This window comes from Molothrus ater, chromosome 6 (genome assembly GCF_012460135.2).
Source record: "Molothrus ater isolate BHLD 08-10-18 breed brown headed cowbird chromosome 6, BPBGC_Mater_1.1, whole genome shotgun sequence".
NCBI classification, from domain to species: domain Eukaryota; kingdom Metazoa; phylum Chordata; class Aves; order Passeriformes; family Icteridae; genus Molothrus; species Molothrus ater.
The window spans coordinates 47,148,786-47,171,836 of NC_050483.2; the positions used below are offsets into that span (position 1 = coordinate 47,148,786).

Below are 23,051 nucleotides of genomic sequence, written 5' to 3' on the forward strand. Positions count from 1 at the left end.
TGCAAAATCCACCATAAAAAAATCCTTCTACATGCTATACTAAATATGACAATGGAAAAGTAGAGCTTCAGCCTCCTGCTGAAAGAGACAAGTGTAGAATTCCTCCTTCACTGAAAGCGGTACATTTCACAATAGAAGTATAACTACACTTTGGTCACTCTATAATGACAGATTCTCTTGCCAGAGAACATGCCAGCTCATTTCTATTTGAAGTACGTTGGATTCTAATGGCAAATTTGAGTGCAGAACATTCTCTAACATTCCACTAAAGGAAAACTAGGACACGGCAAGTCTCAATTTCCTTCTTCCTAAAGGCTGCTGTGAGGTATTACTTGCACATGAATCACCACAAAATACTAAAACGCCATTCAAACCTTTGTGTACCCTGAGCTACTTAAAAGATTTAACTCTGGATGTACTGCAAACAGTGCTATTAACCCTTACAAACAGATAAAGCACTGCTACAAAAGCACCACCACACAACTGCTTTTTGTAAGAAACAGATATGCACCATCATAGCCTCTCGGTTCACAACAGCTCCTGGCTCCATATCCCTCAAAGAAAGAATCTGGAAGAGAATGCTTTTGGGCTGCCTTTATTCCTTCATAAGGTAGCAGCATTAAAAGTAGGAAAAAAATTAATTATTCCTCAGCACTATACTGAAAGGTACCAACCTATTAAATGCTGTTCAAAAGCAATTGCTACTTCATGCCCCTAGACCATACCCAGCTTGGGACAGACAAATATTTACAGAAACAGATGACTGCCAAGGGGAGCTGCTTGGGAACTTGACAATGAAAAATGGGATCTGTTAAGTCCTTTGCATGCCCACACATTATAATACCTAATTATAGAGCTCTATATAAAAAAGCAAACATCTTGAACAGATGTACCACCCTAGGAAATGGTGTGAAATCCTCCCCCTGAATGCTGCAGACAAAACAGCAAGAAGATGACTAATTAAGCTTTTGCTAAAACAAAAGCATTATTTCCACTAAGTGCACTACACTGTTTTTACTGATTTATCTCCTCTTCATAAACTATGAGCAAACTAGGATGAAGTCAACTAACAATAGGAGCTCACACTATGAAACTACTGTGCTTTGCCATATCAGTTCTCAGACTTCAGCACTCATCCTACATTTAGCATGAAACACGGTGCAGTGCTGTAATGGCAAAGTAGCATGTCTAAAACAAACCCACAGGCCTACATCCAGTTTCCAGGAATAAGACAATTAATACATATTATACAGCTATTCTAACTCTATCCCCCAGTTCTGCTTTAGGGCAGTGAATAGATATAATTCCTTCAACATAAAAAACCTCACAATACAATAAATACAGACACTCCACCCCACTCTCCCCCCAACAAACAAAAACCCCACAACACCTAAACCCCAAATATGTAAAAGCTGATGTAACATTAAAACATTATTATGGCAAGTGATGAAAACTTCAGCTATCAATTTTAGGATACACCTATTTTCTGGTGAGACAGCTACAAAAACCAATCATGTAAACAAAAATCAAAATCAGAAAGAGCCAAATGCCACAAAGTGAGAAGAAGAGATGTAGATGTAGATAGCACACTCATGGAACTACATAATATCAGGATATTTTCAGCAAGAATTTTACCCAGAAGGCTCATCTGCCTTCCCTAAGATGAGACAAGCACAGGATTTTAGGCTTTTCTCAAAGAGTCTCAGCCACAATTTACCATAGGTAATGGGGGTCAGTAAATTTCTTGTGACATACTATATAATAGGTTTCTATTTTGAGTTTAATAATGAAGAGCATCAACTAAACCTTCCACATGTAGAAAGTTTCTTGGGAATTTAACGTAGCCTTTGGAAATCTCTCCAAATCTGCTCAAAAGGTGTTTCAACCTGAAAATCTGCCTGTTTCAAGACCTCTAAGGGTTTCTCTTCACTCAATATAGGGGCAGATTAAAAAACACCAAGACATGTAAGAGAAGCATTTTAGCCACATTTTAGAAAGCACATATGCAGACTGGAGCAAATCTTTTACTAGTTAGGTATGATTCACTGAAAATACATAAACCCTCGAGGGGAACTTTACAGCATGAATATCCATGATGTTAGGACTAAAAGTTCTTCCTTGACATGCTGTGACAGCACACACATCCTTAAATGTAACAGTTTGTGATCTGTCCTCAAATGAGACCTCAGAGCCAGGAATGCTATGAAAACTGAGAAAAAAGAGAAAATTTACAAAGTGAGTCAATTTTTCCTCTGCTAAGGATATCACTCTGCTTTCAACGGTGATTAAAAAGAGAAGTAACACTGAATATCAATAACTGCTTATGCAGTGTTGCAAGCTGAAGCATAAAGGAGAAAAGCATTTATAAACTATTGATGTTATTTACTGCTAAGATCATTCTTCAGGCTGTCAGGGTTGGGTTTTTTTTTAAGGAATATTTATCTTCTCAGAGACTGCCTTCTTTCAGATTCATAACATAGCTGTTTATTATTTATAGTGTGACAGTACTTAGATCTACACTGAGGTCTCTTTGTACTATACTGAAAAACACATAAAGGTAATGCCTGTCCCAGTTATGACTAGGATGAGAAAATACTTTCTTAAGGGCACTTCAACACATCTCTCCAGCTAAGCAAGGTCGTGGCTTGTAAATAACAAGGACTGTAAGTAAATAACCCTGTTAGGACAGTAAGTACCCCCTTCCCCATTTACAGAAACAGGAAAAGGAAGAGAAGCCTGTTTGTTACTTTAACAGGTTTATTACCAGAGATATCCCTTCTAGCAGTAGGGAGGTAATTCACTTGGACACAATGTCAATATTACAATGAATACTGATGATCAAGGGTTTCACATGCTCTGACACAGTTTGACAGAATTTCTGAGGAAGAGTAGAAAACAGTATGAGTATTAACAGAAAGTGACTGCTCTTGAACCAGGAAAACTAGCATTCATGGCTTAATTATAAAAAAACCTCCACTTATTTTATTTAAATAATCTGGCAACTGTTTGCTGGCAAAAGGCAGATCAGCTCATTGCATACAGAGGCCAAACAGATGGACAGTACCGAATTTCATGCACGATTGAGCTTGAATGGATTCAAACTGGTGACCTAGAAAATAGCAGCTCTCCATAACATTTCTGCAAGCAAATCAAATCCAGTGCATTCACAATCCACCAAGTCATTTATGTAAGTGACAAGATAACTGAAAAGAGTTACCTATGAATGTCTGTTGTGCCTGTGAATTTCCCCCTACCCTTGGGGAACACGAGTGAGGGTAGTTTGATGCATTAGCACCCATTTTCTTCAGTCACTCAGGCATTCCGCCTGCTGGCTCTTCAATGTATAATCCCATAATCCTTTAGAAATCTTCAATCCCAGGTCCAGCATTCTGTTCCTCCATTTCTGAAGAACAAAAACACCAATAAGGTAACTTCATTATCTTATTTTATCATGATTTAGATAAAATAAACGCAGCTTCCAGCACACAGTATTTTCATAAAATGAAACCTCAAACACTTTCAAGATACCCTTTTATTTGAATGAGTAAACGAAGACCAGAAATACTTTTTTCCCCACAAGAACCTGTAATTTTCCAAACCATTCACAAATCATATGATCAATTGTAACATGGAACAGAATGGCTATCAAATTTTTAGCTAAGAAATTTTCAAGGAGAACTTGGTCTAGACTAGGTGTTCTTCTTTGACTATACCAAAAGCAAGTTTTCATGCATGTTTATACTTATTCCCACATGGTTAAAAGATCCCAAATTGAATTATATTGATTGAGAAAGCTAAATAAGCCAGTCCTGATGGAGATTATACCACCATGACTTATTTCAGCTGCATTTTTATTCATTACATTTACATAGTTCTCATTTAGTACTGCTTTTCAAATTTAGAATTGAGAAGTACATCTAAAGAGTACATCTAGAAGCACATCTAAAATAGTAAAAATAAGACATTTAAGGATTCATTAAAGGTTTTTTTTAGAAAAAAACCCTTAGAAATCAGTTCTGAGGCGATTTCAACAAAGATTCATTGCCAATGTACAAAGTAATTTTAATTTATTCCAGTATCAGCAGTGTTAAAATATTAATACTGAAAAGTGAAAGCTACCACATGAAGAGCCACTGTCAACTGAACACTTGTGCCCCCTTCCAAAACACAAACATGAAGATAAAGAATAATAGAAAGGTAAAGTCTGTGCTAAGAATCTTTTCGATTCCCTTGAATATTGTGAACACATATGGATATGCTATATGTTTCTGATTTTTTTTTCTTTCTTGGTAGTCTCTAGCATGTTAAATTGGCCAAGAAAGTGACATGCAAGTGCATGTTTCAAAGTGCAGATCCTGGGGAGCAGAAAGTGAGAGACAGGCCAGGAAGAAAACGGCTGCAAATTGCTGTAGGCACAGAGGTGAGGGGAACAAGTGCTCCAGGATTTGAGGGCTGGGTACATGAGGAGGAAGAGTAGGGAAGAGTTTGAAAGCCATGTCTGCGAAGCCAGGTTATCAGGCACAATTGCTGCTCTGGCCTGTGCATATCCCAGGGTGGCCTCACACAGCTGCAGCCTGCTGAGCACTAGTGGAGTTCTACTAGGGTGGGAGACACAACCATAGAAACACCACAGCAGCTTTCAATCAACCTACAGGCTTTAAATGAGCAAAGGGAGCTCCCATGCCTGCCCTCCCCAAGCCAGACAGCCAGGTCACCTCAACTGCATACAAGCTTGAACTTCTCTCCATGCAGATTCAGCTTGCTACACATCAGGAAACAAAGATAAAATATCCTCCTACGTGAACAGAAGCTTACTCAGGATCAAGACAGAACCAGAGAACACACAAAACAGGCAACATAACACCAGTAAATACCAGTAAATCTTCTCAGCAAACACAAGGTGTTGGATTAGTTCAGTGTTAGCCATGGTATGCACTCATCTTCTTCCTTGTGCAGAAATAAGCTATTCATAGATTACTGAATCCATATGGTGTGGATCTCTACTTCATTTCTGAAAAACTACACTGACTTAAGAAAAAACACGTAGAAAATAAATTCATTATCCAAATGATTTCTATACGCACCAAGAATATGCTGCTTAAAGGTGGCATAAATTTCTAGATGGAATTAGTTACACCCAGGACAAACTTTGTGGAGGTAAAAGTCACCTTTCAGTTTAAATGCTAACTTGCTTACAGGTAAAGGCTAGCAACCTGAGCAGATATGCCCACAATTTCCCTTTTCTCACCTAAAATTGGACTTGGTTCATTTGGACTTGAGTCCTGAAATAATGCCATTGTTGTTCCACTTTTCTGCATTCAGCTGTGGTGTGATAACTTGTCTATTAGACATCTATAACAGTTTTCAGATCTTCCTGACACAGGAAAGAGCCCAGGAGCTAAGTAAAAGGGAGAAGAAAAAAGAAGTGTTGGGCTTTTCTTTTTTTTTTTTTTTTAATAAATAAGCACTCAATATTCAGAACCAAGTCCCAGGTTCACCAAATTTAGAATACATAACTTCCATGCGCTGCTAAGTCATTTGTGTGCAGGCTGATTTCTTAAGAGTATTTTGCATCTTGAATTCAAACATTTTGTAGTTCATAAAGTGTATTGGGCCCTGTGGCTCAAAACCAGTCATAGCTTTAGTTCCACTACTGTCCTTAACCTCATGTATTGACTGAAAGTACATTTATTTTTTAATACAGTACTTAAGTTTTACAAGATAATATTATATAACCCATGTTGCATTTGCCCAAAAAATTAGTTAGCACCAGTGATGAACTCAGTCCTGGAGGAAGCCCTGCCTTCCTCTCTTCATTCTCATAACCTCTTTTCCTACCTTGTTGGCCCTGTCCCAAGTAGTTTGTAAACCAGATAAACTGACCGACATTAGAGCCAACCTAAACAAGAAGTTGAAACAGTATCAGTCACCCAATTTGTCTGTCAGGGCATCACCTGAATACTTGCACTACTGCATCTTTTGACAGCAAAGTGTACTTGAACTACTCATGGATTTAGATGCTTTTTTTGTTTGGCTTGTTTTGCTATTGTCCATTTCATCCTCTGTACTAAACACAGCCTACCTGAACAGCAGTTAGTCTAGCATATAACTAGCTGAGTCCAGTCAATACAACTCAGCGACTACAAAAATGCCAAGTCAAGAAGGCAGCTTCTCCACAGTGAAAGGCACTTGTAAAAGGAGAGGAAAAACTCCAAACCACAAACAATAAGATCTTTAGCTTCAAAAGGAAAGATAGATTTTGTCTTTTCTTGCAGAAGTTATCCTGCATACCAAAAGTTCCCTTATTTCAGCTTAACTGAAGATTTTTTAAATTGCATGTTAGCCTCAGAATACACCCATGGAATTTTGTTTTAAAAACCACCATCATGTGAGCTTTTTCTTTACTTTTTATTAAAAGTCTGCATGCATCCCTGTAAGCATTACACACAATGAAACTAAATTCAACATCTGCTGACCAACTGAAGCAGTTGTTGAGAGCAGTGACGCACGTACAGATGTGTTTGAACGTACACATACACAGGAAAAGAGTTAAACTATGTCAAAGCTTGTTAAGAAAAGCCTGTACTGCAGAAAAAGTATATGGAGTGTGTTATGTGAAATGAGAAAGTTAATAGAAACCAAAATTACCACTCCAAATCCTACAAAACAGAACAAAAGTGACTTTCAGATTACACTGATACTCAGAATAAAATTTAAAATAAGCACAAGTCTGCCTAAAGTTTTCAGCCTGAAATAAGTTTCTCAGTCTTCTCAATATTTGTCACACTGAACCTAATGAGCTAGATGACATGCATCTGAGGTATCTGGGCTGACAGCCAGGTATTCCTGGACTGGGAATTTTGATTTAACAAAAAGTCTCTGTACAGAATGGACTTTGGCTAACAGTGACACTTTGTTTATATCATCACTCAATACAAATGTTTCATAAAATTTCCTGTAAATCACTGGGATCCAGTTAATATAAAGAGCAAAGTCAAGAGTACTACAACAGGTTTTACAACCATTTGATTTTTCCCCCATAAAATTTTAAGACCTTTGTATTTCTTTTGGAGTTGCTGCCATAGGATTATGCAATAGCATAATATTAAAACCAAAGTAGGAAATTATATCAAGTACATGCACATACCTGTACCAACATGGTATTTCAGGTTTTCATTTTACCTAACATGTTTTAAATTTACTATGAGTAAATGACAACCCAGGCATCATAAGAATAACATTCATGTTTGCTTAGATTTTTATCCAGACCAAAAATGCTATGCTATTTTGCCCCAACAGCTCATTTCAAGTAACAAGCACAACTTTACTGCAAGATGAGATGACAAGACGCAGCAATAAAAAGCACCAACCCTAGTAAGGAAACACATCAACTAAATTTCAGCAAGGTTAAACTTATTTCCATAGAAGTTAGGTAGATCAACTAAAACAGAAAGAACTTGTGAGAATGGACCATTGCTATCATGCCCAAAGTACATCCCACCAGCCTCAACATCCTGAACCTGTCTCCAGCAGAACAGTGATCTGGTGACCAGCAGAGATCTCTGAGCCATCACAAAGTGATTCAGGAACAATCCCATGCTCAGAAGAACAGAAGCAAGTTCCCATCCACTGAGAAGTTTCCAGAGCCAGCCCATGCTGGCTGTCATACAGTACGCTGCTGGAATTACAAGTCAACAACATCCAAAGGCACAAGCTCTTAAAAATGCAGACAAAGTTGCTTGTGGCTGGAGCTCCAACTGCTTGTTCAGATGTGCATGGAGTATCTACCTCAATTTCCTTGGAGAAAGTGGTTCTCCAAGTAAGAGGAGTCTACAGGAACTGAGTGCTACCTGTCCTGACCTTCCTCTTTTTCCATGGATGGGACACTCAGAGGTACAGGCACATTCTCAGATTTTGTGGAGGTCAAGTCTCCAGTCTTGGAAGCACACATGCTAAAGGACTGAATGCATATGGGACAGTGTACCTTAAAGAAATCCTGTAACTGGCAAGTGATTTTCTGTTCAAAGGAAACAACTGAAATTTGAAGGCTCAGTTGATTATGCCTGACACACATGCAAATCCACACAAAGCCTATTTTGACTCCTTTTTATAATCAGGTCAAGCAATCAAGCTTTATCATTATTCAAAATTAACTGGATGATACAGTAGTAAAATGCAACTCCAACAGCTGAGAGGTTGTGGTTTGGATCAGTTCTGTACAAATATAAGAAATGGCTAATGTTCTACACAACATGGGCTAATGAATCTGTGTCATTTCATTATTCACTGCATTGGAAAGACAGAAAAATCCAGTAAGGAAAAGCACCAGAACTTAAGCCACATCAGCAGTTACCAGCTCAAGAGGGCAAGAAAAAGCAGATATAACCAGATTATGAAAGTGACTGCATTACTCAGTCTTTGCTGAGAATCATGTGTTCCAGCTATCACAAAGAACCCTTTCTTATAGTTAAGCATGAAATTTACAGCATTTTCTCTTCCATGAAGTAGTATGCTTCTCCATCAAGAAGTTCTTTCAAAATAGAGGTGATAAAAACACCACAACAGTCCTAGCTTTTTATTTCTAGATTTGTTGAGAATCACTGGACTGAATTTTAGTGGGGAAAACCCACCAACAACCAACCTGTACTGATTTTCAACATTTTCTCTGAGGAATCAGAGTGAAAGTTAAAAGAACTATGCTCGAATAGAGCACAAAGGTGTGTTGTCTTGAAGATACACACACTTCAGAAATTGAAAACACTGAGCAGCATTTCAACACTTGAAAAAAAACCCCACAGAACTTACAGGAAAAAAACCCTCTTTTCAATGCTGTCTTTGCACACAGTGCTCAAAGTAGTATTTCTGATGATCAGCAAAGCAATTTCAAGTATGATATGAACATGTCAAATCGCAGAAGTAAATAAATAATGTCATTAACAGGGACTGACAGGTCAAATCACTAATAGCAGTGGGGAGGCAGGGGACATCAACATATTTATATTCCTCTACACACAAAAAATTCCAGCAGCTAAAAAATTCAAACACACAAAGCACACAGAGACTAACTGAATTATAGCAGTACCATCCTGCATGGAATAGGCTGTTCCTCCCAAGCAACTTAAATGTCTTCATATACCAGCAAATAAATTTTCATCTCTGTACATTAGCAATTCTTACAGTCAGTTGCAAAACCACACTAATATACTAAAAGTCTATTCTGATTTTTAACATTTATATGAAAGACTCAACTAATGTTCTTGAAGATGAATTCAAAACACTTCTTTCACCCAAATGAGCAGAGCTCATTTATGGCCCTCTAGGACTCTCTTGAAGTGAAATTACAGAATGTATTCTTCAATGACTCCATTTTTTCACAAGTTAACTTGAAAGGAAGATTATCTGATTTAGATAAAAACATCATTAAATCTACTTTATAAGAAAATCTGAAAAATCCTATCCACCAAATCTTTATCAATATCACTAAACAGAGTAATTAGGTATGAACATATCCATTTACAGGAAAATGAGGATAATTAATTTTAGCCAGTCTAGAATAATTGCAGCACAGTCTGACATACTGTGATAAATTTTGAGGAGTCTAAATGTGTTTCAAAAGGCCTCTTATGAGCAAAAATTACCCACTTGTTTTTTTTTAGGAACAGCAAATATTCTTTGATTTACATATATGAACACATCAGTTGGTTAAGACAAAAAAAAAGGAACTTCCAAATTACATGAAAAGTACCTCAGAAAAAGGAACAGACTTTTTTTTTTTCTTCTTCTTTTTTTAAAGTAGCCTGCATTTTTTTTTTCAATCAAAGTTCAGGCCAACACTTTGTCTTGTCAGGCAGCTACCTAACTCATGGAGATTTCAGCTGCATTCAGCCTTGGTTACTGAGGTCCAACACTAGTCTGGTAAGACCACTGTCCTCCTCAGTGTCTCCAGATAATGACTGTCCATTACTGCAGCAATATCCATGGTCACCTGTTCTTTTTCCCCCTCTGGAAAAGGCAAAAGTGGAGCAGAAGTAATAACCTTCCACATGAAGCTCTACCACCTTTACAGAGCCTATTTCATGGGCTTCTTATCCCTGTACTGTTCATCTGTCAACAGAATTGCTGCTTCTTCTGGAACAGAGCAAGCAGTCTTTCATCTCCACAGTCTTCTATCCCCAAGGAACTTTATTCCATTTAGTCTGAGAGTGCCTTCCAAAGATCCCTCTATGTCTCATTAAGAAAGGGAATTCCTCCTCTTGCTGAAGCTGTGACCCAACCACAACACAAAATCCTGTTTTCAATTAACAAATCTACTGAGATGGGAAAATCCTGGCTCAAACCCCAATCATATGGAAGATCCATACACCCTACAGTTTTCCTTGTACTGGAGTTATTTTCCCTTTTTATCCAGGCCCAATTATTTCACAGAAAGTCATTTACTCTGAATGAGGACGTGGGAGTTTCCTGTACACAGCAGTGCCTGTAAATTCAGTGCACAGTTACATTCACACTTCCTCTGAGAACATGCTCTGCCTCTGAGAGTGCATTACAGTAACTCACAGGGCAATCCCAGACACTGCTCTGTACCTACCTCAGCAGGCAAGCAGCACCCACCCTATCTTATGACTTACTATTTTCAACTCACCTTCAAAAAAGCAACCTTTTGATCACTCAGCTTTAGCTCCCTTATTAACTTCCACAGCCTGAGTCATCTCTGGTGATGACACTGCTTGGGGTTTTCACAATAGCTCCAACATCAAAGCAAACTAAAAAGTCTTGGACCCACATATTGATCAGCCTTCCCATATAGGTGGCCTCTTTTAATAGATCAGATGAAAAATTACTTCTATCTTACTTTGGCTGCAATCAACTCTTCATCCTGCCAGCCAGTCATTGCATCAATAACAGCATCTTGTGATATTTCTGTTGCTTGGAACATCATTCCTCATGACTACAGTGTTTCTATACAACACTCTTCCTTTATCCTCAAGCCTCCAAGATGCTTGGTAACAATACACAGCTCATTTACTTCCACTGAAACCCCTGCCTGTGGCTAAAAACTGCTATTACCAATATTGCTGTGTATCCAAAACAATTTTCTCTACACTTCAGGCCTTAATACACCACCATTCCTTTTCTTCTGTACACCATCTTCTCTGTGGGTCCTCTTGTCATCACACAACAGCAATTTCACCCATTCAGCCTCTTCTCTTTAATAAAACAAGTTTGAAGTATTGGCTGCTAGCATCATTTCTTACCCATTTAACACTAATGGATACATCTATATACAATAGAAAAACTGGAAGGGGGAACATGAAAAGGTGTGGTAAAAACTCAAAAAGCAATCTAGTCCAGTCATTTCATGAGACACCAGGAATTTTATTAAAGAAACACTGATTTTCCTCATTGAAGACAGCATTAAGTCACAGCCATAAAATTAACTCATTACAGCTACAGTTTGAATACTTTCAACAGTAAGCCACAAGCCATGACAAGTTTTACATCCAACAAAACCACAGTTGCAATCTGGATTCAAAATGCATAATTTGGTGTATACAAACCTAAGTTGGTTCACCAACACTGGTCCCACACTCATTTCTTCAGTGCCAGTGCTCACCACAGCTACCACCAGCACCTCCCCAAAGCACCTCCATTGTGTCAGCAGCTAAACACAGGAATTCTCTTCTGTGAGACTTTTATCTCCCCAGTGTAGTTAGCTCCCTGCACCAGTTTACCAAATGGCTCAAAGAACCCAGATGATGCCACAGAGAAGGAAGAACAGCAAGAAAAGGTTACTTTGCTCCCCACAATCAAACACAACATTCAGTTTGACTAATACTCAGTAGACAGAATCTTCAAAAAATAAACATTCCCAGTCCCCAGGCACCTATTCCTGCTGCAGAGCTGTACCTCTTCACTGTAGCAGACATTTGGAAAGCCATGCAAGTCCTGACTGGACCGTGTTTGTTTTCAGCTGATCCTTTGGTGTGGCTGCTCCAGCTGTTGCCCAGGTACAGCACTGCCTCAATCTTCACTCAGCCAACTACCACTGTCAATGAAAACATCTTCCTTTAAGTGAGCAGCTATAATACCACTTTTGCAATGCACTTTTCTTGTCCAGAGCTCCTAAAAAATTAACAGTAGGAAAAATCGCCTGCAAAGCAAGGGCAGTCCTAGCAGAAAAAGGCAATTTAGACAGCAGCAGCTACTGCTAGGGCTCACCATGACAGTGCTCCCAGTATCCAGGTGGCTGATTGCTGCTTCTTTTCCTGAACTTATTTTCCTCTGTATCTGTGCAGTTTGCTCCCTCCCTGGTTAACAACACCTCACATAGCAGCCATCACTACTAAAGAGGTCCATGGGAGCTGCTGCTTTTTTGAATGCTTGGATGATTTTAAATTTGCAGTGCCAGAATATATGCATCTAGGTATTACTCATAAAAGAAAAAATACAAAGCCAAGCCTATGTGTACTTTAAATATATTCCCCTCAATGTAGCGAACTCGTCCTCTGACAGGGAGAAGCTAACTGTGTATGCAGGACTCACTGCCTGCCAGCTCTTCACAGGTACACCAGGGTGATCTGAGACTACCACCAAAGTCAAACTAACAGGGAACTGTACTGTTCCCTCACACTCCATCCTGCCAAGGGGTTTTCTTGCTCCCCCTCACACTGCATACAGGGATTATATGATCACAAACCAAGTCATTTCAAATGGCTGATGCATCACCCCACTGCTGGAGAGACTGGCAGATAACAGACAGGAAGAGGGAACTGCAGCACGTTTGTCTGACAGGCAGCTAAAACTGGAACAGGATCTCACAGCTCTCAATATGAAGAGAGCAGACTATTCCTATTAGACTGCCTCACAACTCCCCAAACTATACCCATGCTTTCTGTTCTCTCCTCAAGTCACCCTGGCTGGCACCAGATGTGACACTCACATCTTCCAAGTCTATTCTGTTCACTGCTGCAGGAAGCAATACAAAATCAATTTGTAAAATTGATTGTACATGGTATTTATACAACAGTTGACTTATCTGAGACCATGTAAACTGGTTATGTACTGCTGCCTCCCTGAGCAAGGGTGAAATCCCTGGTCAAAGCCACAGAACATTTTCCTTGTATTTAGAGGTTTTTAAGAAACTCCCCCCACAACTAACACAACGATCTTATACCTGTTCTTATAAATCAATTACATCTGTATATACTAAGATTTTATCAGTTACTTAAAAACTTACATATTTGAAAGATGTCCCCATTGGATGGACTCTTCTGCAGTTAATTTAAATTCATTAACTTCAGCAGAAAATTTTAAGAGCCACACTGATACTACCAACTAACACTTATAACACCTGATGCCAAGAAATTTTTCTATGCTGTACACTTCAAAGATTTCAGCCATTTTGAAGATAGTAGCAAAATACATTAATACTGCAATATTTTCCCTCAAGAGTTATACCAGTAACTTCAGTTTCAGTAGTTATCTTCATTAATACCTATATTTAGATTCCATAAAAGTGGAGCAAGAACTAAATGCTCACAAACTTTAAGGAATGTCCTGCCCAAAACTACAGGAATTCATTTCAGAAAACATACTTTCTCAATGATAAAAGAAATCAATTAAGGAAGGAAAGGCTTAGTCAGAAAACCAGACTAGTACTTAGCCTACAATTAAGTTGGAGCTTTGTTTACATTTTCCCCTTGGCAAGAAAAGGAAGTTATGTCTTCCACATTTCCTGCAACAAGCTCTCTCTGCACTTCCAAAGCATTTTTTTGTTCTGTAACATGAATATGCAAGTTTTACAGAACAGTCAAAAGAGCATCACAAATGTTGACATAACATTGTTTCTGAAAACAGAGGCACCAATCATGTACACATTTAATTTCATTAATTCAGCAACATCTACACATAACTCATGAACACAGACTTTTAAAGGCTGCAGAGTTAGAAAAGCTTATGGGGTGGTTTCTTGTTTAACTATTTGCTAAGGCAAATCTGCCCTTTGAGCAGACTGCTGACATGCCTTAACTCTTCCTTCTCTCCCCACAAGATCTGAAGCTTTTCAGATGTCCCAGAATACTAAAAAAATAACTAGATTTTTCAAAGAAATCAAACAAAACTTTTAGGAGGGAAGCAAAAGTCGTTGTATTGCACTAATTACAGGAAAACCCATTAAAGAAATCCACTGCACCTAATGTAATTTTAGATCACATTTTGTTCATCTTGTCTTTCATGCACAACTGTCCTTGATACCACAATTCCTTTACATTCAAAGAAATGGCAAAATGCAGACACTTTGCCAGCCTGTGCTCTACTCCTCAAACCAACTTTGATTCTTCCATCAGTTGAAAAGTTCAATACTTTAAAGAAAAAAAGACAACACTGCCACCAAAAAAAAAAAAAAACCAAACAAAAACAAACAAACAAAAAAAAAAGAAATCTGACTTCCCTCTCTACCTAGATGATCATTCCCACTCAATTCTCCTTTCATGTTCAATGAATAGAAGAGTTTTTAGCTGGATCAGTTTTCAGATTAACAAAAAATGAAAGGTTTGTTTCAATAACGAAACACATCAATCTTGTATATGTGGAAAAAAGGGCAAGTTCCCTTTCCTTCCAAACATAAAACAAGGATGAAACTCCAGATCCACAAGATATTTAAATAAAAGCACCCTCATTACTACTGAAGATTGCTAGTGCCTGATACAACTGAGCTTTGATGCAGCTAACACTCAGTCACAAAATGTGGCATTTTTCAATTTAATGATCCAAAAATAAGTTGGTAGCTAAAAAACAGAATGAGGGAAGAAGGGAAGGAGGAGAAAGGACAGCAGATGCCCAAGGTAGTGGTGGGGAAATACCTAGATCAGCACAAGTCTGTTAATCCAAAGGGGAAACTTGGAGCCAATAATTAACTGAGAAATTATGCAGTAACAAAATTACCCCAGATGTTCCCAGCAGAGAAATTCAAATGTCTTGAGAAACTCAGAACAAGACACGACAAATTTTACTTTACTTGTAGTGGAAAAGCCCTGAGTAGTACGAACAGATATTTTAGAAAGTTTGTAATAAGACTGTACTTCTGATTAACATCATTTTCAGAAGACATGTAATTTAAGCTTTAAAACCAACTTCAAGTAGTAATTGCCCCTGCTATAACATCAAAGACTGTAGTCAACTGCAGTTAAAGACAAGCAGCTTTGATGCAGTGCAGAAATACTTATGAGAGTCACTTTACCAGAGGCTACCAGGTCTTCAGATCCATGCCTAGAACTACAAAATACAATCAGACAGGCCTTATACAGCATGTTAACCTTACTGTGTTAGAAGGGTATTCTGGCATTTCAGGTCCAAATACACATTTCTAGAAGTGCTTAATGGAGGACTAAACCCTAAAGAGATTTTAATGACCAAATAAGAAGCAAGAGATACTTTTTGACCTAAATAATGTACCTTTTAATGTACTTTTAAGAAAGGATACATCAAATTATTCTCTTAAATATTATCTTTGGCTATACAAAAATCCCTCCAAAAACCAAAACAGTCAGCCAAGATGGGATTTGAGAATTTAAAGAATTTAAATGTGTGTTTAAACACACATTCTTATCCAAAATTTAGATAAGCTAATCACTCATGAAAATAAACTGCAGAGAAGATGGAGATACTTGATACATTGGGAGTGTGGGGGGCCTCACAAGGACACTGAGTAGCTCCTCATGCTGTCACACACATTCCTCTGCAGAAATTATGGGGCTTGCATGCAGCTCCCCAGTAATAACTGCTGCCTCTCAGTACTGACACAACTTAGAGTATTCCTCCTTCAGTACCAAGGCCATCACTACACTGAGTAACACCAAGCTTCCCATCTCCAGCGTGCTTTTTGTCAACTCAGCATTCTCATACCTTGCTTGTCACTGTGGTATAATAAAAACAATTTCAAAGGCTTCCTAGAAGTACCTCATTATAGACTGGCAAAGGCATTTTCAACTTAAAATGACAGTATAAGCAACTTGATGTATTTCAGAGAGCAGCAGTCACTACTAGAATGACTGTAAAGAAATCCATGAACCTATTAACATTATCTTCTCTACCTGCATTCTAGACATTTTATATGCATTTCATTTCATCTCTCAAGATGTCTGAAATTGGCATGTCCAGTACAGGATGAACCAAGGTTCAAGACATCAGCCTTTAATATATTCACATGCTTCGTTAGTCTGGGATTCACCAGGGGTATTTTAAATGGAAAATACAAAATTCCACTGTGTATGCCAATGCTCCTTCCTTCTTCAGGATGAAATCTTCTGGTCATTCAGTTAAGTATCACAAGCAGCTTCAGAGGTTGTTAGCCATTTATGTATTTTAAGACATACATCTGGGTACATGAGAAAAACCTCTAAATGCCCCCACATGTAAAAAGAACTTCAGCACAGCCCCATCTTATACACTGCAGAATTTAAGTGGATAAACAGTATAATTATCACAGCAGCAGGAGGGCTTTAAAAAAGACATCTTCCTAGACTAGTCAAAAAATCACCAAATCCACAACAAACCCAGTTCTAACAGACAATGAACCACTTCTCCCCCATCTTTACATCAAGAATCATCATTTGAAAAAAGCTAAAGCAGAAGATCAAAAGAGATCAAAGAATAAGGGAGCACCAGTCCACAAAATACTGTCTTGTTGCATTCTGATTGTATTTGTTATGTTAGAATGCTTTTAATTAGCTCTCAAGCAGCATTTCCAATATTGGGGTCAGGAGAAGAAAAGGAACTTTTGTCACTCATACTGATTATTTTTAAAGCACTTAAAATAACCTACCCATTTACAGAAGTGTTTTATATTCTTCATTGCAGTACAGAGATCTGGAATAGCAGATGATAAGCAAAGCAGCACTTCAATTTCTCACTAATGCTATGTGATCTACTTGATCACTCAAAAAATACTTCAATTTTCATATAAATAGTTACAAAGTTTTACTCATGTTGGATGCCTCGACAAGACCTTGGTATTCTTGCTCTTTGTGTACGAAACCTTGATTAAAATCTCAGTGGCAGACTATGAGAACAATCTTCTCTCAGCCTAGCTGCAGTTTAAAATACACAGGCAAGCACACAGAGATACAGCTCTACTGATCCCACAGAGCTTCTGCAAGTTCTAGGGCACAAAATAATAAGCCCAACTAAAGAACCAAGCAGCAGTCACTCACCACATTACTGTTTACATCAACTCCTTTGAGTTTAGCCATTGTTACCATCAGCAGAATGGTAAAATGTCCTGATAGTTATCCTGATACCAGGTTTCAACAGATCTTGGACAAGGTTTCCAAATTAGTGTAATCTTGCATATCATTAACTAGCTTGATCTCTCTCCAAAGCACTTCCCACTAGATAATGTCAAAGTTCAGAAGTGATGAAGAAAAAGAGATTAATCTTAAAAGCTACAAGTTGCCATAATGAAATGGTCCTGTAAGAAAGAGGAGAGAGTAGAAATAAAAAGGCTCTTTAACAATATGGGGAATCACAATAACTGCAGAACTAGAAAGATATTCTCTAAAAGAGATTTTAGAAAATTAAATTCTACTCTTTACTATTTACTACAGTGGGTTGGAAACAGGGTATGATAGCACAGGAAAGCCAGGATGAATACAAGAAGTCCAGTCTTTTTAATACAAGAAGAACTGAACATAAAATGACGTTTGAATGCCATAAAAAATATACAGTATGAATGATCACTGAATTAGAACAAAATCTGAGGACAAAGATCAAATAGAATTTAGAAAATTATCAGTCAGTTATACAGGTAACAGCTCACACTTGAATGCCAAGTTTGAAAAACGAAGTAAAATCACTTAGAAGATACTTCTGAAACATAAAAGTGATTTAGGAAGATGTTGCCCAAAACACTATACCTCCACACTTAGTACTGAAAGCTTCTTCTTAATCAGTTTTGACTGCTGTTAATTTTTTTCTTGCATGCTTAAGCACTCAAACATCTAAATAAACCCACTGATGATAGAAAATCCCCAACAGGCTGGACATGTCTGCAAGGCCACCAGTAGTGAAAGTTCATATTCAGTAGTGTTTGGTGTAAGCTTGCACAACACCTGCACACAATGGAGCAAACAAATCAGGTTTAAATTTAACTAAGTATATACTTGAATCCAGCACAGCAGGCAACACAGTTCCACCCCAACCTCCTTTACCCCCCTGGCCTCACCTCTACACTGTGCAAACAGACTTTCCACAGCAATGTGATGACCCAGATGAAGGATCTGACATGAAGTTATTTTGTGCTTTAGTGGTTTATTTTTCATACAGATCAATTTCCTGAATGTTTCAGAGTGAAGCCATGTAAACAGCCCTACCAACACAGCTGAAGGGACAGTGCAGGAAGTAAGGAAAAGCAGCAGTGACTGAAAGTGTTTAAACCAATTTTGCCACTAACCATCTATCAAGAACCTCATAGGCATCCTTATTATTGTGGGTTCCCCCTGCCAGTGGGATAGGGAACAGAACAGAAAGCAAAGAAAAAGCAATGCAGTAAAACTCATGGGTTGAGATAAGTACAGTTTAATAATTTAAATAAACCAAAATATAATAATCATATTATAATAACAATTTCAATCTCCTAGTGTCCATTCATTATATAGAAAGCATCATTACAGATGGTATCCTTCTTGGGAGACATGCAGGACAGACTAGATGGGTGTAAAATGCAAGAGAAGAATCAAATGTGGCATCTGCAGTTCCTTCTTATAGTTCAGGCATACTAGTAAGCCAATATAGGAAAGAGCATTCAAAAAATAGCTACTCTTCAAAGATTAAAGGATACTGACAAGGCTTATCTTTCAAAGACCCTGGGAAATTAAACAAAGCAATACCTAGAGGACTCCCTGGAAGCTCACTAACATATCTGAACTAGGATTCCTGGTCCCCACTGCATGTACAGTAAAGTTGTGCATCAGGTTTCCAGACTAGTGTGAAAAAATGGGAAAAGCCATTCACCTGGTAACAGAAATCAAAAGCCATCTAATATGTTAAGAAAAAGCAAATGAACAACAAGAAATTTAGAGTTAATACTAAAACTTGCAGTTCTCTATCAAGATTTGCTGTAATTCTCATCAGTATCATTAGGAATAGAGTTATTTCTTCTTAAGTGCAATCTCACAGTTTCCCTATAAATCTATTTATTGATTAATGTGAACTACACTCAGCCCATCAATGTGTCCATAGGATGTTTTCATTCATCTGTTTGCCTCTGAAAGGCAGCCACAACTACCTCGGTCACCATAGTGTACCCAAGACATCAGAAGAAACTCCCCTTTTCTTGCATGTGGTCTGATATATCACAAGCAAACAAGCATCAGGGTGGCAGAGGAGCAAGCAGGGTTAGTGTCCCACCTCCTCCTATGGCCACCTGCAGCACCCCAAGACACCACATCACCAAGGCAGCTTACTAACAGGACAGAAGAAGACATTGTCCCAGCCTAAAATTCATCCCCAACAAACCTTGAGATTAATTGTCATCGGTGACAATCAATCTGTAAACCTGACACCACGTACATGCAGCAACTTGAAAGGCCGCTTTCAAAATGAAGACTCAAAATTTTGTTGTCAATTCATCAAGCTCTGGCAGTTTCACTGAATTAAATTTAAGAAGCTGGCTGCAAAGGCAGCACATTCTACTCTAATTTAACAGTGAGCAACATATCTTCACAACACAAAGTTTGCAGCTTCTCAGACAAGCTTGAAAACTAAGAGGGGAAAAAAAAATTTAAAATCCCTATGACAAATCCATGCAAGTCTTCCAGGAGAGCTTATAAAAGTAATTCTATTCCTTCATGTATGAGTCTTTGCAAATCAGTCCATGCCAGCTATAAGCACTACACCACCACTGTGTCTATGACTCAGCAAGGGAATCTGGACATATGAAGAGAATTTACTTACTAATGTAAGAGGTAAGGATTTTTAAAATGGCAACAACTGCAACAATGCCACAGTAAATGAACCAAGACAACTTCTAGTTTGTATGCTTAAACATAAAAGAGCACGGTCAGATTAGAATGTCAAACCCATTTATACATTGGCTAAAGTTTGAAAGCAAGTGAAACAATGCTTAGTGCAGCTGAGCAGAAATACAAAGGATTCAACAGCTGTTTTCATCTCCAGTGAACAAAAACAAACACTGGCTGTACATCTGACACAAAACACTGAGCTCCATTTCCAAGATTACCTGTGTGCAGCCCAACTATGCAAGCCTAACTTTAGAGCTGAATACAAACCAGTGAGCAATTGGCAGCTTTGTGTTGTAACTTAAGATACAAGCTAGATTTACTGTGACATTCATCACGTTTACATATAAGCACGAACAGATAGTACTGTTTACACAACACTAATTGACACAGCAAAGTAGCAAGTTCTTAAATGGCTCAATAATGCTTTGGTCCATCAAGTGAGACTAGTTATCTAGTTGATAAATTATTCCAAAAAGGGAGAAAACATCACAACCCATACCTTCTGAATGCATTATCTTCACACAGATATTTTACATAATAAGCACTCAGACCTTGCCTTGTAAATATCACGGTCCACAGAATCTGTACATTACTAACAGCCTTCTGTTCCACATCCTCATAAATAACATCTACAGAATTATTTTTGTTTCATTGGTAGCAGACTCTTAGTCAACAAGGGGTGGAGGAAAAAGTATTTTCACTGAAATCTTAAGCAAAAGGTTCAAACGGAGAAGGATCTATGAAGAAATTCCCCCACCCTGCACCACCCTGTGTGAAGAAGGATACTAACACAGAACTAGGATGAAGTATTTGAAACAATAAAAGAGAAGCTTAGAAAACTTATCCTCTTCCCTGAGATCTTTCAGACAAAGAGGGTAAAGCTTTATCTCCTCAAGCTGTTCAGTGTCTCAACATGAGTTACAAGGTTTAAAAATTTTTTATTTCAGCTTCTGTTTTTATTTTCTCCATTTCTAAATTAAAACAGAGCATGCGGTATGTTGCAAAACCTGAGGCGATCACATCCCAATGGTATATCTGCCAAACACTTTAAATTTGTTATTATATTACATTGGTTTGAAGCAAAGCCTCAAGCAACGCTACACTGCCTAAGGTAAATTCTCACACAAACTATCATTGCATCAACACGTATTTTATTATCCTGCTATCGTATTTTATGTTAGTACTCGACATGTGTGTCATCTTTCACCCGACGGTCTCATATGGGATGGCGGGGAAGAGCAAGTAGAAACACGAACCAACAGAAAAGCGCTTATCCCACGGGCAGCAGGAATATTCCAGAGGCACGAGCGAACACATCACCTACAAAGCTCTCCAAGTTTCTGCAGGAACACCGCGGTAACACCTGTACAGAGAGGAGCAGGGCAGAACCCCACCAACCCCGGGGCAGCAGCAGCAGCAGCAGTCCCAGGCCAGGGGCACGGGCACGGGCACGGGCACGGGCACGGGCACGGCACGGGCTGAGCGGCCCCGCCGGGAGCTCCGCAGCCACGGCGGCCGCGCTCTCACCGGCCCGGCACGGGCGGAGCTCCGCGGCCGCGGGAGCACGAGCCCCGCACCAGCTCCGGGGGGAGACGGTCCGAGCACCCCTGCAGCTCCGCGGAGAGTGCGCCGGGGCGGAGGGCACAGAAGGAGGGAGAGGAGAAGAGAGCGAAAGGGCGGCGAGGCAGGACCCGACAGCGCGGACAGGCACAGCCGAGGCCGCCGCCGCCGCCGCTCCGGAGCGCGGACCCTGCGGGCCGGGAGCGGCACGGGGAGCAAGGCTCCCTCCCGCGGCGGGGCCCCGCGGAGCTGCGGGTTGGCAGCGGCGCAGCGGGACAAGCCGCCCGCAGCCGGCCCGGCGGGGCGCGCACCGAGTCCCGCCGTGGGGGCGTCGACGGTCTTGCCCCCTCCCCTCCGCCGTCGTGACACCAAGCCCGCGATCCCCTCCCAGCCGGGCTTCCCGCGGTGCCTCACCTCCGGCAGCCGCTCGCCGCCGCCATCCTCCCGCTCAGCGCCGCCCGCTCCCGCCCGGCCCCGCTCCGGCCGCCGCCATTTTGCTCCCGAGCCCCAGGCTCGGCCGGGCAGCGGGAGTGCGCACGGCGCCTGCGCGGCGGCGGCGCTGCGGCGCGCGAGCCACGTGGTCCGGGAGGCCGGGCCGGGGCCAGGCCGGGGCTGAGGGGGAGGCGCGGGGTGGGCGGCGCTGCCGGGTCCCGGTGGGTCGGGGAGCTCGGGGCTTTTTCCCGCACAGCTGCTCAGGGATCGTGGGGAAAAGCGAGCTCGGCGTGTGCGCCCCTCCCGCGATCCCCGTTCCAACGCCGCGTGCACTGCCTGTATTGCTGCGTGTGACACATCTCCCAGGCTCGGTGCATGCCCAGGTGCGGGGCTGTCTGCAATGCAAGTGGTGTGTCAGCACGGGTTCTTTGTCCTTGAGACTAACGTAAGCTGCTTATATTAAGCCTATGTCTGTCTCCTTGCTTTGCTAAACTGCCGTGAGCTTGTTAGAGGCAGGGCACAGTCAGATTCCAGTTTTATTATTCATACTAGGAATATATACTGCTCACCTGGAAATAAACTCCCACCACCTTTCCAAATTCTGATAACCCCTCTCAGCATGAGAAATTAGTATTTCACTCGTCTAGGTGAAAGTCGGTGCCAGCTGTAGAAATGCTTCTAGCTGTTCCCACCATTGCTGGTACCATGCCGGCTACGTTTTCTCCAGAGAAGGGTGCATGTCGATACAGTCAGGACTGGCAGGTGTCTGCCACCATGTCTGTAAGATCACTGATTTCTAAATCTGTGAAAGTGACCAAAAATACATGTCAGCATTTTATTAGAACAATAAAAACTCTTAAGTGAACTGATCAACTTGTGCCTGCTAAAAGAACGAAATGCCACGTGTCTATAAGGTCTAAGGTCAGAAGGTCTAAGAAAAATTCCATGCATGGGCCAAAAATCTGATTAAATCACATGCTAGAAAATATTCAGCAAGCTGTAAGCCACATCTATGATTATTCCTGGTTGGTAAAAGCAAGC

At 40.1% G+C, this 23,051-nt stretch overlaps 1 protein-coding gene across 2 annotated transcripts in view; it reads right to left on the minus strand.

The window, feature by feature from the left end:
• BTBD7 (BTB domain containing 7) overlaps positions 1-22,071 on the minus strand; it is a 52,362-nt gene extending 30,291 nt beyond the window's left edge. For both annotated transcript variants that reach the window (XM_036384417.2, XM_036384416.2), the window contains exons 1-2: positions 21,993-22,071; positions 3,218-3,403 (exon numbers count right to left, since the gene is read on the minus strand). In XM_036384417.2, the coding sequence (XP_036240310.1) occupies positions 3,218-3,299 (82 nt within the window). In that variant the 5' untranslated portion in view covers positions 3,300-3,403; positions 21,993-22,071. The remainder of the gene's footprint in view (positions 1-3,217; positions 3,404-21,992) is intronic.
• Positions 22,072-23,051: the final 980 nt, after the last annotated feature.